Raw genomic sequence first — 18,320 nt, 5'->3', positions numbered from 1 at the left:
CACTGGCAACATGTTTTTTGACCTATTATGATTTAAATACGGCCATTATTAAATACATAATGTTAATTAGAAACGAGTAATGAACATTACTGTAGCAACACCTCAGTTTTTCTGGAACAGCAAGATTATTTTTCACAATCTTTTACAACGAACAAGTGATTTCAAATGCTTAACAAGGAGCAATATCGCAATGAACTAAATCTAGATCAAGATCGATCAAAATATGTGATTCATAAATCTTTAGCAAAAATAACCATAATTTCTACGATGTATGTCACTAACTTTGGGTCGGTGATAGACTAGCTTCTTCAGGTGAACTAAAACCTGAAGACGTGAAGCGATGTGTTACCTTACAATAGATTACGGGTGAAAATTCTTTTTCAGATTCAACAATCGTAATAGTACGAGTTGAAGTGTTTTTTCACGCACAACAATAAATTAGTTCATAACATTCAGCAATCAAAATCTACGTTCGATTAGCATCAAATGTTTAAATAAAACAAAAACTTGTACCGAAACACAAACATTCCACCACTTTGAATGAGAAAGGCAAGCAATGAAAATACATTCTATTCCTTCGCTTGATAAAGGGTTACAAGATTGACTAAATCTAGGAATATCAACTTAAAAAATAAGTTAGAAGAACAGAACAAATCAAATGAGACTACCAGTAAGAACACTCCTTGTTCATCATCAAATTATTTAAAATCTGTGAATTAGCTCCCAAAAAAGTATTAGTTCAAATAAAATACGGAAATTTTTATGTTTACGCAAATATGACGTCATTTGCTTTTACAAGACATGTCAGTAAGTTTCAAAACTCACAGCAACCATAAAATCGGCACAATTAAAAACCCATGAAGTCAAGAGAATTTTCCTCATATCGAACACAACTTGAGAAAAATTGCATCGTCCATCAATAGACGAGATTTGAGCATAGCTTAACAGTCCAGCAATATGGTCGGCAATTTGACACATGTTCAACCAAAAAATAAATACTTCTGTAACGAGTTTAATAAAGAAAATTGTTGGCACAAGTATGAGCAAAGTAAAGAACACACTAGAATTTTCAACGAGAAAATGAAGCACCAAAAACTGGCAGACTTAAGCAGCAAGTGTTCTACTGAAGAAATATTTCGATTTTTCGAGCTAAAACTGCGCTTGGTGTTAAATCACTGAAACGGCGGTGGCGAAGGCACAGCGGTGAAGAAAGCACAGCACTGGCGAAGGCACGGCGGTGATGATAGCTACTTTTAAGCACGGTAGTGGTGATGGTGGTAGCTATTTAGGCACGGTTGCGGTGAGGCTGGTGGTAGCTATTTAGGCACTGTTGCGGTGATGGTGGTGGTGGTAGCTATTTAGGCACGGTGGTAGTGACGGTGGTGGTAGTAGTAGCTATTTAGGCACGGTGGTAGTGACGGTGGTTGTGATGGTAGCTATTTAGGCACGGTGGTAGTGACGGTGGTGGTCTCAGTGGTCACAAGTCGCACGCCGTCCCTCATCAGCCGGAAGAGGATGAAGGCGTTCGCCGCGTACACCAGCATCAGCGCAAACCCGAAGAATGCGGCAGCTCCGTAGGGTGCGTCGAACCTGGCGCCAAAATAATAAATTAAATGCTGGAATGTACACGTTTTTTAGTGCATACTTGCCTGATGTATGCATTTTCAGGTAGAAATAGCTCAATAAATAATACATGATAATGATGAATTGCTAACACCACAATACTTGCCAGTAGATTTACGTCCATTTCATATTTTAATCAGGGATTCCACGAATAAAATTAACAAATTAACTTCCATTACGGGGGAAGCTTTCTCAATAATCTCATTTGGACCGTATACATCCAATTTCACAAATCCAGAAATAGTGATATTAGGTACGTGGGAACACATCGGACCGGATAGAAGTAAAGATTTATTCAATAACAAGACAAATAGCCTGTCATTGTACGATTATTTCTTCATGAATCAGATGCAAGCACCGAGAACGCAGCATTCATCACAAATATTTAGCACGACGCTTTTAAGCTATGATATTAGGCCATTTCGCAACGAAAATAATAAATAAGCAACACCATTAAGGCGAAGGTTAACGATTATCGTTAATTCCTCAAATCATTATTCTCAGTGACCGGCCCACTGAAGCTCGCAACAAATGAGCAGCGTGAGCATCTCAAAGGAGTAATAAGGGACAGTTGATCAGCCATGAACTGGCGAGAGATACTCAAACTAGAGTTCTCTTATGCTTCGTTCTCACATTGCCGGTTGAAGGGCCGGAAGTCCCGGAAACGCCAAGCCGGTTGAAATGCCGGATTTATAGCCGGTATATGGGGCAGGGCGTAATATGCAAGGGGCAGGGCTTAATATGTAATGCCCTCCAGGTAGCTGTCCCGTAAGAGTCGGTTGGTTTCCCGGAAGAGCCGGATATCCGGGAGATCCGGCTTCAGTAGCCAAGAGATCCTGCAATACTGGCTGTCAACGTATTCCCGGTACTCCCGGGAGCCTGCCGGAAGTCCCGTATGCCTCCCGGATTTCCAGGTAGATCGCCGGAATTCCCGGAAAAAAAGCCGGTAAAACAGCAGGTAGAGCCGTTTGAGCAGTAAGAACTGCCGTAAAACCAGGGTAGGCCCGGCTTTTTTCACGGTATTCCAGGTAAGTTATGCAAATTTAGGCCCGCCCCTTTCAATAAAAGCTTTCAATGTTTAATGAAAAGTTCCCCTATTTAATTTAAAGAAACGGAACATACTTTATTGAGAGTTGGCTGCATTGGTTACTAGAAAAAAGGCTCCCAGTAGAAATACGTGCAATAACGTATGTTCCCCTAGGTTGCCCTGGATATTAATACCTTTTCCACAATATTCAGATCTAAAGTAAATGGGGACAGGTATTATAAGTTAAAAAGTTTATTAAAATGTTTAAGGAACTTTATTGAACAAGGACAACTTTTCGGAAAGTAAAAGCAAAAATGTGTATCAGCTTCAGTTAAAAAATTGTATTCATCTTTAACACAAAATTATTTCAGAAAGTGTTGTACCGGTTATCAAACTGGAGATCCGGGAAATGAGATCCGGGAGGGCGTGGCCATAATCCGGCTTGGTCGGAAAAATTATTCAACATGTTGAATAATTTTGCCGGTACGCCCGGAACCATAAAAATCCGGGAGCCAACCTGCTCTTCCGTTGCTATGTGAGAACTCAACCGGCACGGCCGGGGGACCAGCCTGGGGTACCGGGAGGGGTGAAATCGTCCCAAAAATTTTTTTATGCGAAAGCATTTTCACTTATTCACATTTTCAGCCTATGTGCTGTTTCAACTTTGTACTTTTTTTTTCCAAATGCATTGTCAATTGTTTATATTTAATACTATCAGCTGTTAAAATGATATACCTACTTTTTCACATTTTTGTGCAAGTTTTGTTAATTATTAACATTTCTTTCATGTCTGCTGATTAAACTTTGCAAATTTGCATTAGATATACCGGTATGCATGTTTATATATTGTAAACACAATGTAACAATAAATGGGGTGTGATTAATTAAATGAAACATTATCACCATTTTCTTTTTTGTCAACACTTTCTGAAATAATTTTGTGTTAAAGATGAATACAATTTTTTAACTGAAGCTGATACACATTTTTGCTTTTACTTTCCGAAAAGTTGTCCTTATTCAATAAAGTTCCTCAAACATTTTAATACACTTTTTAACTTATAATACCTGTCCCCATTTACTTTAGATCTGAATATTGTGGAAAATGTATTAAATTAAATAGGGGACTTTTTCTTTAACCTTTGAAGGTTTTTTTGAAAGGGGCGGGCCTAACTTTGCATAACTTACCTGGAATACCCGAAAAAAGCCGGGCCTACCCTGGTTTTACGGCAGTTCCTACTGCTCAAACGGCTCTACCTGCTGCTTTACCGGCTTTTTTCCGGGAATTCCGGTGATCTACCTGGAAATCCGGGAGGCATACGGGACTTCCGGCAGGCTCCCGGGAGTACCGGGAATACGTTGACAGCCGGTATTGCAGGATCTCCCGGCTACTGAAGCCGGATCTCCCGGATATCCGGCTCTTCCGGGAAACCAACCGGCTCTTACGGGACAGCTACCTGGAGGGCATTACATATTAAGCCCTGCCCCTTGCATATTACGCCCTGCCCCATATACCGGCTATGAATCCGGCATTTCAACTGGCTTGGCGTTTCCGGGACTTCCGGCCCTTTAACCGGCTATGTGAGAACGGGGCATAAACCGGCAATGTGAGAACGAGGCATTACACGACACGTCGCCGCGAGTGAGATAGAGAAGTGCAAGAAATCGTGCTTACACGATGAAGCCAACTTAGGCTTAGGTATGGCTAACTCTGCACCATAACTGAGAGTCAAATCAAGATAATGTGAGCTGAGAGGTGGTAAGCTTGGGAACGATGAATACCCCTAGTTCCCCGGGGTATTCATTCAGGCCCCATACTCCGGAGGACCCATAACATTTCTGACGAGTATAGTCACGTCGGATGAATATCTTAAGATATTTGCCATCACGTTAGAATATTTGAATCGATAAGTAAATTTATTAATAATTAAGGCATAAAAACGTACCCATTGGCCGCACCATCAGCGGCCACGCAGCCAGCAACGAAGGCGAAGAAAGCCATGAGTGCTGTGTAGAAAAGCTCCTGAAATCAAATGCACATTAGTTATTAATATGATTAATGATAAAACAATCATTAATTCTCATCCACAACAACAGTCATCTCATTGATCCCGACCATCAAGTATCATCAGTAAATGTTAATGGAATTGGAAGCGTGTTGACCTGCATTCAGACCGAGAAACGAGTTTTAATAATGAATGGAGTAAAATGATTAAAACTAATAGCGGAATAGATGGCAGGAAGACGTTGTTTTATACCCGAGCATCCACGCAACACAAATTCCTTATTGCAAACCAGAACCAAATCATAAATTCACATTTTATGAGCTGAAATATTCAACCCAGAAGGCTATCAATCAGGCTAGCTTATCAAATATCAGATGGACTATCGTAGCCTATCAACACTTCAACAACCAGAATGCTGACCGCTTCTTTTCCAGAAGCTTCATGAAACAAGCTTAGTGATTAAATGAAGTGAAGAAACTTACGGCCGTTAACAATTTTTTTAAATGAATTCACAGTGTTGGAATTGTTTGTGCAAGTGGGATTATGCGCGTGAATTGATATTAAATCTCACCGCGCGGACCCACGGCACGATGGTGAGGCACGTAACACAACTCACCACACGGACCCACGGCACGATGGTGAGGCACGCAACACAACTCACCACGCGGACCCACGGCACGATGGTGAGGCACGTAACACAACTCACCACGCGGACCCACGGCACGATGGTGAGGCACGTAACACAACTCACCACGCGGACCCATGGCACGATGGTGAGGCACGTAACACAACTCACCACGCGGACCCATGGCACGATGGTGAGACACGTAACACAACTCACCACGCGGACCCACGGCACGATGGTGAGGTAGGTGACGACGTTGATGACGTACAAGAAGAGCAGTATAGCCGAGGACCAGAAGCCTGTCATGGCGACGAACGCGAGGTAGTTGGAGCGAGCGTGGTACACGAACCTGGACATCATCGCGCAGATGAACAGAATGATGCTCAGCACCTGCAATATTGTAGTATATGTATTAATACATTATTAATGATATAAATATATGAGAGATAATAATGATATGATATAATTAATAAATGATACTACAATCAATAATCATGATATAAATATAGTAGGTAGAGCATTAATTGGGCTGTAACAAATGGCAGACATGAATATGATTTGCAATTGTGGATTCAAACGTCGTAAATTTAGTAGGTAAATTAAAGAAAAAAACATCCTAATGCGACATAATTGACTGATAATTAAAATAATAAAAAAAAACAACATCTAAATTAACATGGGAATGTAAAACGACGGCGAAGAGGACCGACCATGTGGACGTTCTTGAGAAGGCCTCGCGATATCATTCCAGTCCATAGATACGAATATTACTACTACAGTCATCGAGGTTATAATGACAATACTCCAATAATTCCAAACCTCTATATTAGTGACGAGAATGTAACAAGAGGCCTAGCAACTATACCATGTGTGCGATCTTAAGCAGACCGTGCAGGGAGCGCAGGTAGCCCGTGTTGACGTAGATACGATAGGTACGAGTAGTATTACTACCGGTCAAAAAGGTTATAATGACAATGCTAGAAATAATTCCAAACCTCTATATTAGTGACGAGAATGTAACAAGAAGGCCTAGCAACTATAGGTACCATCTGTGCACTACACCTAGCAACTATACCTCAATATTAGTGACGAGAATGTAACAAGACACCTAGCAACTATACCTCAATATTAGTGACGAGAATGTAACAAGACACTATACCATGTGTGCGATCTTAAGCAGACCGTGCAGGGAGCGCAGGTAGCCCGTGTTGACGTAGATACGATAGGTACGAGTAGTATTACTACCGGTCAAAAAGGTTATAATGACAATGCTAGAAATAATTCCAAACCTCTATATTAGTGACGAGAATGTAACAAGAAGGCCTAGCAACTATAGGTACCATCTGTGCACTACACCTAGCAACTATACCTCAATATTAGTGACGAGAATGTAACAAGACACCTAGCAACTATACCTCTATATTAGTGACGAGAATGTAACAAGACACCTAGCAACTATACCTCTATATTTGTTATAAGAATGTAACAAGAAGACCTAGCATTATACCATGTGTGCGATCTTAAGTAGACCGTGCAGGGAGCGCAGGTAGCCTGTGTTGACGTAGATACGACGCTCGGGCGCTGACGCCGGCGGTGCCACGGCCGTGGTGTGGCTGTTGGGGAACGTCGCGCCCGACATACCTGCGGGCAAAAAGTCTATTAATTAAAGAGGAACTTGAATTTATTTTAGATTAAATTGCCGTTTGAAAGTGCCCTACAGCCGCACACTCAGTCGATTCGGAATTAAAATATCTTTACAATACAATTAAAGTGGCATGTGAAAGTCCAAGGATAAAGTTAGGTGAAGAATATAATTGCTACCTTATCCCCGAAATTAAAAGTAAATATAGCTATAGAAGACGTTTGCAAATTGAAAAGCTAAAAAAGAAGGCACAAAAAGTTAGGCATTTCGACATTTTCGTTTGTCACGGCGTCAACATAAAATTTTTACGACGTCAACATTACATTTCACTGCAAGTAATACTAGCTAAAAAATTACATGATTATAAGGTGACGAAAATGGTTTAAAATTTTTACGTCAACAGGCATTCATTAAAATTTCACAAAAATGACAACTTATCTTTCAAATTTAGGAAATGAAATCTTGAATAATTTTACACACAGAATTCTATAAAATACGGTAAATATCCCAACCAAAACCACTTTCAGATAAACCAGTACTAATTTGCGAAGACAAAAAATGAAACTATTAAAATCTTGGAGAAAAAGAAAGTACAAGTGGTTGAAAATAGTGGTTCAATTCGTACTACTTGACTTTCTCGGTGCTTGCAGTCGAATGAAATTACTTTCATTTTAAATCGTTAACTGAGCAACACATTTTTCTTGTTGACAGGACAAAAAAGAAATAAGATACATTTTGTGTTCAGAGATTGGTAACAGCAGAAAAAGTTAATATTCAATATAACAGACATCCATTCTGCAAATATTACCGATTTCAAGAACGGATTTCTTAACGAGGTAATCGAAATCTGCAAAATTCTGCATATTTTACTACGTACATAACTTAGAAATCCTTACAACTCTTAATGAAAGAAGCAGAAACAGAAGCTACAGGACGGGCGAAGAGGAATCGATTTCGAGCGAGGGAAGCTCCCTCGCCAGTGTCACTCCAGAGATCGTGGTGTGAGGACGTGCTCGTCTGACGCTCAATAATTGCATGTTAGCTATAGCAACTTTTGTGATAAGAAAAAATAACAGCTTAAGAGGCTTCAAGTATGAAGCACGCACTTGGTGTGTAATTTTTCTTGATTGTGATGAACTCGAAAAAATAAAACTCCTTTCCCGTAAATTCAATTGTCAGGCCATTCAAGACTAAAAAGTAGAACCAATATTCGCAAATTATTTTAAAAACAGAAGTTCAAGCAGCAAAATTGCAACATTTAATACACTAATATTAAGTTTTTCAATAGAAATTACCCTCAAGTCGCGTGAGGCTTTGAAACTAATCCTAAAAATAACAGAAAGAACGTCGGTGCTTACGAGTAAAAATTAGTATAGTATACTGACGTGTAAATATTGCAAGATTCAATTAAATTGAGATAACTTGAGAAACTAATTTCTCTGAAATTAGATAATAAATAAACAACATTAAATTTATATATTAAGAGGCACATGGGGTTTAGAGCCGCTAAAAGTAAGACCACGATAAATTTATTGGAATTATTTTATGTCGGTGCAAAAAAAGGGCAGTAATCATTACGCATCCAGGTTGAGAGAAGAACAAAAATATAACTCAAGACTCACTGCAGTGAGTGACAGAGAGCGCATTTTCTCATCGACGAAAACATGAAGTCACGGACGGACAGACAGACATGGTGAGCACAATAGTGCATTTTTTCATAAATGAGAAAATGCGCTAAAAACGATCGCATCGCTCATAATGAGTGACAAACATTATAAACTAATGAACATTTAATAAACCTACAGAAGGTTTAACTTGGATACTGGTACACTGATTAATTAATTGTAATTATACTGCAAACAACAATACATATTTAATAAGAATATTTATATTTCAATAATATATATAATGCACGTGCACTTGTCAATTAGATAAATGATGACGTTAATGACCCACATTACGCACCTTATCTTGATCCACATTACGATCTTCATCGCACTGATATCATGTCGCTGTATCATTACTTATACCACAGTTACGCATCAAGTTTCTTTTTGAGTCGATGTAACCTATATATACTCATCGATATGGAACAAAGTTCACGAATTGCTAAGCACGTCATTGATGAATACGATTCTTACAAAAGGAAACATCAACGAGTCACGATTCTTAAACCAATATGACCGATGAATTGTTCTTAATGTGGAGTACGATCGTTGTGCATTATCAATTATAAACACACGTGAATGTTTACTCTGAAACAGATAGGTACTACTTTTGTTTCTGCCGATGACGTCATGTTTGATCTTGATTGAGCCAGAGCACATAACTAAGGCAAAACGAAGATTGGGTCGTTAGGTACAGATACAATTTCAAATCCAGGATAGACAATTGTATTGTCTCGAGTATCATTCAAAGTATTAAAGTACGTTTTTATAGAGAGTTACGGGAGCGAGTTCAAGAGCATGAAGTGTATATTTACGTATTGAAATGTTTCTCGGTTGACCGTCCGATAAGAAGCAAGGATACTCAATCACTTCTCGATATTTGTTTAAAAATTCAGAAATTTATATTTTCCTTGTCAAGTAGCTAAATTGGTCGGAACGAAATAGCAGTTCAGATACGAGTAACATTACAGAGGATAAATTAGCTGGAATGGACAAGAAATAATGAAACAAATAGCAGACGTGGTTTCGATGTGAGACTGGGGATTAACGTAGATAATATACAGCAAGCAAAAGTCAGAGAGGAGACGGTAATATTATCAGCGGATGTGACCAGATTACGCTGCGGTACAATATCGACTGCAGGCCAATTCCACTATGTTGCTCAACGTACCAGATGCACTGGCCCGCCTTCTCCAGATTTCCAATAATTCGTTCTTTTCCAAAACCTACGTTATTATCACCGTGCAATAATCAAACTAAAATATTTGTTATATGTCGAATAAGCAAGAAATTATTTATTTATTATGCGAAAAGTTTGAATTAAGATTGATGAGAAACTTCGATTCATATTTAGTTCTATCTTAAAGTTCAATATGAAATCAGAATGAGATTTTTATCAGGTCCGAGACACCCATATCATCAAATCAACAACATCAACACGTTTACATCATATAATTTTCACTTCATTTCTACGAGAAATTAACATCAATTCATCACTCAGTTTGTTGGGCCATGGATAACTCGATATTCAATAAGCTGTTTTCACAAAGCATCAAACCATCGTACACCGGATTGAGAATAATTTGAGTTAACCACGATACAAAATACCACGACAGAGGGGAGAATATATAAGAATATAACATGTAAACTATAAATACTAATGTTACCCCCTGCACTGCAACAGATTGGTAATCACACCATCGTACACCGAATAGAGAATGGTTTGAGTTAACCACGATACAAAACACCACGACAGAGGGGAGAATATATAAGAATATAACATGTAAACTATAAATACTAATGTTACCCCCTGCACTGCAACAGATTGGTAATCAAACCATCGTACACCGAATAGAGAATGGTTTGAGTTAACCACGATACAAAACACCACGACAGAGGGGAGAATAAAACACGTCAGCTATAAATACTAATGTTACCCCCTGCACTGCAACAGATTGGTACGCGAGACACGGCGGGCGCGGTCCCGAGGGTAGGATCGGTAGAAGGAGGAAAGGGAGAGGATGCGAGAACACACTCAAAAAATATAACTCAGTACTCACTGCAGTGAGTGACAGAGAGCGCATTTTCTCGTCGACGAAACCTTGTGGTCACGGACGGACGGACAGACGGACGGACATGGCGAGCACAATAGTGCATTTTTTCCATAAATGAGAAAATGCGCTGAAAACGAATGGATCATTTTGTCCAAATAGTGACACACTTTCTAACCCACAGCACTGATACACCTCTTTGCCAGACCCAACTGTGTCAGGATGACACACACTAGGACGGAGAAGTGTATCGTTATTTGGACAAAATTTCTCTTATTCCTCTGAGCGCAGAGTTGCTTCTCAGCATCAGGGGCGACAGAGCAGGAATATGAAATATTCTAAGTTTCAATTCTTATTATATTTACTATAGGAATAATATGTCAGCACAGATCTCAAAAGAGTTATGCTGAGTTTTCGTTGATATTGTACATACATGTTAAAAACATTCATTGGGTATCCTTTTAAGTGATAAGATAAAATTCGAAAGTTAATTTTAATCAAAGATTTACATAGTGATTAATTAATTACTTGTCCCTATCTTCAGAATGTTGTGAATTAACATATATTTCGAAATCAACGTAATTCCTTTGGACAGCTCAACAGGATACGCAGCAAAGATGGTAAGCATCATTTAACTTAATTTGAATTAATTTTTCAATTAATAAAATAATGCAATTAAGGTACAATATTCCGCCATTTCCTTTACTTTCAAAAATTCCGTGTTAATAATTATAAAAATTATTTAATTTAAACAATCCAATCAAATCGCGAGAAACTTATTAAGAATTTAATAATTATAAAAAGGTAAAAATTGAACTAATGAATATGTGTGATGGAATAACACCAGAAAATGAAAACCGTTATGAAATGAGGTACCTAAATATCACACCCCATGCACGAAAAACTCATATAAGAAAAATTTTAAGTAGGTACTTATATTATCAGTCTGCTTATATCGCAAGTTCACAGCGAATTTAAAAGCAAAGAAAACGCCAAGCAAATTCACCATATCGTTTTAAATATCGATATGGTGAATTTTCTTGGCGTTTTCTTTGCTTTTAAATTCCTTGAGAAAAATTTTAATTACCACCTGCCCGAGATGATTCTCGGGCACTTGCATTTACTGTAGTATTTATTATTTAGCAGGAGTCAGAAGCAAGAATTGAATTGAATGAATTACAGTGACCGTGAGTTCGATAATAGTTGGTTCGTGGTTTCAACAACAGAAGCTCCAACTAAATGAAGCTGATCGTGAGTTCAACAGGGCAGTTTTAGAGGCTCTTATAGAGGGGAAGTTTTAAACTAGAAGGCTGATTGAGGTTCGTGCCACATATACATATAATATGTAATAATAGTAATTAAATAGGTGACAGTAAATATTTAATAATAGTAATTAAATAGGTGACAGTAAATATGTAATAATAGTAAATTGACAGTAAATATGTAATAATAGTAAATAAATAGGTGACAGTATATATGTAATAATAGTAAATAAATAGGTGACAGTAAATTTGTTTTCGAGGAACTTGCCAAAAACCTTCAGAAATTTGAAGGAATTTTTTTCTCAGTGTTCAGTGGTTGACTAGAGGATCCATGCACATTTTGATCAGGGCAAGATTGGTCAAAACCTAGCGTCTTACGGGAATATTTACAATGCTATTTAGCACAACGGTGAAGGAGAACGGCTTAAAAAACGAAAAACATTTGTATTCTTGTATAAAACAATTGACAAGACCAGGTAATAGGATTTAAAACCTGGAAATGATTCAATGGGCATTTCGAAAACAGCACAAACATAAAAACAATATTGTATAATAGTAGCATGGGTACAAAAGAGCATGAAAAGCTGACACTACATAGTCAGGAGCAATAACAGCAACGATGCCACGGAAACAGCAGCGAAAACGGAAGCATCAGTAAAAAGAGCAGCAACGCCGGTAGTGGGTGGTATTGATCTACGAGCCTCTGGGCAGAGCGAGTTGGAGACCAAGGGCAGCTTTAGACCCTCGAGAATTGAAGACTGACTTGAGAAATATGAGATCGACTAGATAGGAATTATTCAAACTCAATGTTCCTTTGTGTGAGGAAGATGTACATATTCCTGGTATTAATGCTTTAGCAAAATATTTTCTAAATACCTAAATAAGATGGTAATTATTACTCCAGAAAAACTAATTTACATTAATAAAAGCAGCATCTTTGGCTTGAGCCACTTGGAACAATTTTAGAGCAAGCAGCATTTTCGAACTAAAATGCTTGAACATTTTGAGTTCTAGCAGCATTTTTTGAATTAAAATGCTCGAACATTCTGAGTTCTAGCAGCATTTTTAATTAAAATGCTTGAACATTTTGAGTTCTAGGAGCATTTTTTAATTAAAATGCTTGAACATTTTGAGTTTTAGCAGCATTTTTAATTAAAATGCTTGAACATTTTGAGTTCTAGGAGCATTTTTTAATTAAAATGCTTGAACATTTTGAGTTTTAGCAGCATTTTTAATTAAAATGCTTGAACATTTCTAGTGCAAGCATCACTTTTGAATCAAGCTGCTAGGCCCCATGCTGTTAATGCAGTAAAATAAATATTTCAAATTTTCACATCACTCCTGTTCAAGAACATTTGAAACCTTGTCAATTTTTCAAAAAGGGGATTTGAAGCCTTACTTTTTTTAAATCATTTGCAAATTGCTGGTTTATTAGTTTTAAAAGAAATCTCCAGCTTTTGCTAAACCATTAGTTTTCCAGTGATTCATGTTATTTGCAATGTGAACTCAAAAACGAAAATCAAGTTTTGTTAGAGTTTGCCAAGTTTTCCTGAAAAGAACCAAGACTAAACTATCATATTGGCCACTATGGCTACACTTAATTACAGGGTAAAGTTCTAGGTGCAACTAGCACAACTGGTTGAAAAACTTTCACCCATTGGTGCAATACTGCTTGGCCATTTCAATGCCAAAGGCTATCAATGAACTCACAGCCTAGTAAACATGTTTAAAAAAAGTGAACCACAAAACACATACAATTGAATCTCTTATTTGATCTGTTATGTGTACCTATTCACATATTTAACTTTTATCAATCACAGTTTGACAATTAGACATCTTGATGGAGGAGCTATGTTTTCCAGGGATTTATTTATACATATCAGACCATAAGGTCCAAGTCATATCTAATCTAACAAATATATTTCTCAATATATTCAAAAGCAACTCACTGAGAAATAAAATGCTACATTTCATTGCTTAAAATGCTCTATTTTAGGTAAATAGAAGGTGTAACCTCAATAGGGAAAAAAGAATTCTACAACAGCAGCTTCCATGGAATCTGCTTCAATGCCTGAACACTTGAAAAATGGTGTTTGTATTGCCTTTCTAGAAATGAATTTTACAAAAAAAATAACTCAGAAATTTTATGTAATTTTTAGTCATCCTCTAAATTGGCGTATTTTCAAGATTTTAACACCATTGAGGTACCCATAATTAAAAATAATGTGATAAATGAAAATAATAACCTGCTTGGTGCGTGAATTGCAACATCAGGGTAGAGGTAGATCATTGGTTCATATAATATTGAAAACAAATATCAGTCAAAAACAAATAATAAATGAGAACTAGTGTTCTAAAAAAGTCTGATGAATCAGCTACAATTACAATTGATTTACATTATTACATTTATTTATCCCACCATTACAAGATTGCTTCCTCAGTTATAACTGTAACAAGCAAATTAAAATTTAAGGAGAACCAGTAAGGAAACAGCATTAATGCAATTTGCTTCACATTCAAATTAGTATAATTAAGATTCAATATGTCAGATTTGTTCACTCTCACATCTCTTAACAGTGGTAAGAGACCATTGCATTTGGCAGACTCCTACCATGAATATCATGAGCCCTTCTTGCTATCTATGCTTTAACATTTAATACCTAATTTATATCACTTGTTTGCTTAAATCGCAAATTAACTAAGAATTTAAAAGCAAAGAAAAGTCCACAAAAATTCATATCTTTATAGAAAACATTTTGGTATAGCTTTATAGAAAATCTGTCCTTCCTCGATTGCAATATTACCAAATCTAATGGCCGTTTTCTGACTTCTGTGTACCGAAAACCAACTTTCACTCGCCTAAGTACCAGTTTCTTTAATTTTAGTCCGTTCCAATTCAAGTTAAATGGGCTTCAAAGATTATTACACAGAGGTTTTTGCATTTGTTCTACATACCATGCTATGCACCCTGAATTTGAATTTTGGTGCAATAATATTTTCTCGCTTAATGGATTTCCGGCAAGTTTGGTGTTTACCCAAATCAAGAAATTCATGTCAAAGCGAAACAGTAAGGTTGCTCCTGAGCGCGATAGTAGGAAAGTTATTTATTGTTCTTTTTCATACTTTGGCCCAGTGTCCAAAGCTATGTCAAGATAATTAAAAGTCTTGTTCAATAGATACTTCCCAAATGTCAATCTTCATATTGAGCTGGTAAACAATTTCACAATCGGTTCTTTCTTTAGATATAAAGATATGCTCCCTGTTCATATGCGATCGTCCCTGGTTTATCAATATTGTTGTGCACGATGTGCATCTGCATATGTCGGGATGACATCATGCAATCTTTATTCCAGGGTCTCTGAGCATAAGGGCAGGAGTTGTAGAACCGGACAGTTGCTATTGCGCCCCCCTCATTCGGCTGTGCACGCTCATGCCGAGCAGTGTGATGTCTCTATTTCTGACAGTGACTTTAGGGTGTTAGCTTCCACCTCCAGGACTTCTGATTTGCCCATTTTAGAATCAATGAACATCTTTAAACTTAGGCCCAGTTTGAATTCAGCTGTTAGCTCCTATCCCCTTGAAATTGTTAATAGATAGTTTTTTTTTATTCTGTCTATTACTTGTAAATTTAGGTTTTTAATTTCATTCTGTGCTTTCAATGTATTAATTTGTGACTTCTGATTTGTGATTCTAGATTCTACGAACTGACGATGGGGCTGGTCTCCGAAACCTTTTCTATAAAGATATGAATTTTTGTGGACTTTTCTTTGCTTTTAAATTCTCTTTGGATCTTAACACTTTGCTGCCAGACGGCCCGGCCCAGACCTAGTGTTTTGGCAATAGTATGGCCGCTATGGCGAGCAATAGTATGACGTCACTATTTCAAGTTTCAACCACCAACGAATGCGTGGAACTAAGACAAAGCTTAATATAAAGGAAAAAGTTGAGAAGTGTCAGAATTACCCACGATGTCAGAATGTACCGCATTTACCCTACTACAGTGTATTGATGCAGTCCCTCTTCTGGCTCTTCAGTCCTCACTGTCACTGGCATGGTTACTGGTTAAACTAGGTAGTATAACTATGAGGTTGACTCATCAGAAGCTCATTTTTGCAGATGTGGTTAGTTGTTTGCCAGTGTCATTTATTTAGTTTCAGCATAGTGACAAACCAGAGATTTTTTACAATCAGTTCATTTTTAATTTCCTCATTTACTCAAGATTTAAACAATTTCTTATGTACCGTAAAATGGGGTAACTTAGACCAGCGGGGTAACTTAGACCACTTTTTGTTTTTTTTTAACAAAAACCCCCACTACTCAAAAACTATTTGACATAGAAAAATTTTGTCAATGGGCATTAAAGGCCTAATACTGAGGCTACATAACACAATATAAAGATTTGAAAAGCTTGCATATCTAATAGGTTAAAAATGTGACCCATGAAAAAAAGCTATTATTTAAAGCCTGTCAGAGTACCCCCTCCAATTTTTTTATTTTTTGGTTAAATAACTCCAGGTTTTGATGCATTGTAGTAGAACTCTTCTAGTTACATATGCAAATGACAAATTTTAGGAAAGTGTTATAGTTTGCAAATGGGGGGTCGCTACATCGCGTAGTTCAGGTGGCTATGAGCTCGTATGCTTGGGTGCTCAAATGTAGCTCTCACCGGCGCCGGAACTGCGTGCTACATCGTGTAGTTCAGGACCAGGTGGCTATGAGCTTGTATGCTCAAATGTAGCTCTCACAGCCATCAGAACTACGCGCTACAACACATAGTTACGATCGACAATCGTACCATGTAGATCAATACGGCGCATCGGACATATCAATCGTATATTGCGATTTATGGAGAAGCATAATTGGCGACCGGCGTCCAGTGGTGTCCAGTGGCATCCACCTCGGCGTCTTTGGTGCATGAAATTGGCGTCCTCGACCTATGTTGTGCCATGCTCTACAGTCTGGAGAGTATAGACCTGTATTTTGCAGGTTTCAATTTAAGTTTAACTTATCTAGTAAAAAATGGCATCATTTTGAAAAAAAAAGTGGTCAAAGTTACCCCATTTTACGGTACCATATGTGGCTTGGTCAACCACTTTTATTAACAATTATATAGGACTAATAGGAGTTAATTCATCAGGCAGAAATCTTGCAGCTCCAGCCTCCATAAATAGCAGGAAGATCACATTTGTGGCTCACTGAGTAGATGTAGCCTATTCCACACAACCACACCTGAGTGACACCAGCACACCTGATCTCAAATTCTCAATGATGTCAGTCATTAACCAATCACCAAAATGCAATCAAACCAGTTAACCAATGATTACCAATCTGCTGTGGGAATTATGGGATTGTTTACATTTCATGATCTTGGTGAAATGTGCAATAATGCATTACTGCAGCATTAGAGCCTAGCCTACTATAGGAACTATAGGCTATTATTAGAAAACACTTAATTTAGACTTTAAACTTAAAGCTACAATCCAGATATAAAGGAAGGACTAACAGGAGATTGTCACACCATTCCTAATCCTAATTCCTAAATATTATGCAAATGTATAGAAATTCATCACTTCAAAATCTAGGTAGGCTAGCCTAGGACAGTAAACGCCTATAGTATAGGTAGCTAGGCCTACCTACTAAGCAAAACTAAAGTTTAAAACATAGCTTGTAGCCTGTAGATAGGTACCTTAATCGCCATTCCCGATAATAGAAATACTTTAATCATACCTAATGCAATGATATAGTCTTATGAAATGCATTTTTGCAGCAGATTATACTCACCAGGGATTTTTTAGGATTATTCAAGTTGAAAATATCTTTTAAAATATATTTAAAGTGACAGCAGTGCACTAACAGTTGGAGTTGCAATACAGTACATGTCAACTATAAACGCTCCCTCTACGTCTTCATCCCACACACAGTAACTACAAATTCATAGTAACGCAGTATTAGATAAGTTTGGCATTGAAACAAAAAATGAGTGCGCACAGGAAAGTATATTTATTATGAATAACTGATGCAATTTTCGAAGTTATTTTGACAGTTTGCTCGTTAATGGCGCAGGGACCCCGAAAGAATTTCGAAGAAACACTTAGATTCAGATCCGCATTCAGATTTTGATTTTGACTTTACGTCCTTGTCCTCGCCGTATTGGTACCTACGTGAAATCGACACTTTTAGACCCACTTTCGTACTTCCAGCCCTGCTACGAAGATGAAATTTTGGCCCATAATAGAGCCTGATTTTAGATTGACGAATCAAAAGTCGGATCCCCAAAATTCCCCATGGGGAAGACACAAATCCCCAAAAACGAATAATTTTTTCAAAAATTCACCAAAAATCAGCCGTTGCTTGCACGCGCCTCTATCTTGGCTCCTTTTCTTCTCATTGGTTGGGGCAAGTTTCCGGAAATTCCTGGCC

The 18,320-nt window shown here is 37.7% G+C and overlaps 2 protein-coding genes across 2 annotated transcripts in view; one reads left to right on the top strand and one right to left on the bottom strand.

The window, feature by feature from the left end:
• Positions 1-1,419: 1,419 nt before the first annotated feature.
• Positions 1,420-17,817, bottom strand: LOC108676594 (CKLF-like MARVEL transmembrane domain-containing protein 4). Its single transcript, XM_018164694.2, has 5 exons — positions 17,682-17,817; positions 6,786-6,919; positions 5,495-5,668; positions 4,594-4,670; positions 1,420-1,590 (listed from the first exon to the last, which is right to left on the bottom strand). Exons 2-5 carry the CDS (start codon positions 6,915-6,917, stop codon positions 1,437-1,439), a joined length of 537 nt encoding a protein of 178 aa, XP_018020183.1. The 5' UTR covers positions 6,918-6,919; positions 17,682-17,817; the 3' UTR covers positions 1,420-1,436.
• Positions 11,167-18,320, top strand: part of LOC108676593 (CKLF-like MARVEL transmembrane domain-containing protein 4) — a 9,758-nt gene continuing 2,604 nt past the window's right edge. The window contains exon 1 of the mRNA XM_018164693.2: positions 11,167-11,258. Coding sequence (XP_018020182.1) covers positions 11,256-11,258 — 3 coding nt within the window. The 5' untranslated portion in view covers positions 11,167-11,255. The remainder of the gene's footprint in view (positions 11,259-18,320) is intronic.

This window comes from Hyalella azteca, unplaced genomic scaffold (assembly GCF_000764305.2).
Source record: "Hyalella azteca isolate HAZT.00-mixed unplaced genomic scaffold, Hazt_2.0.2 contig9938, whole genome shotgun sequence".
In the NCBI taxonomy this organism is placed as follows: Eukaryota; Metazoa; Arthropoda; class Malacostraca; order Amphipoda; family Hyalellidae; genus Hyalella; species Hyalella azteca.
The sequence above is the reverse complement of the archived record's forward strand: the minus strand, read 5'-3'. Positions and strand labels throughout refer to the sequence as shown.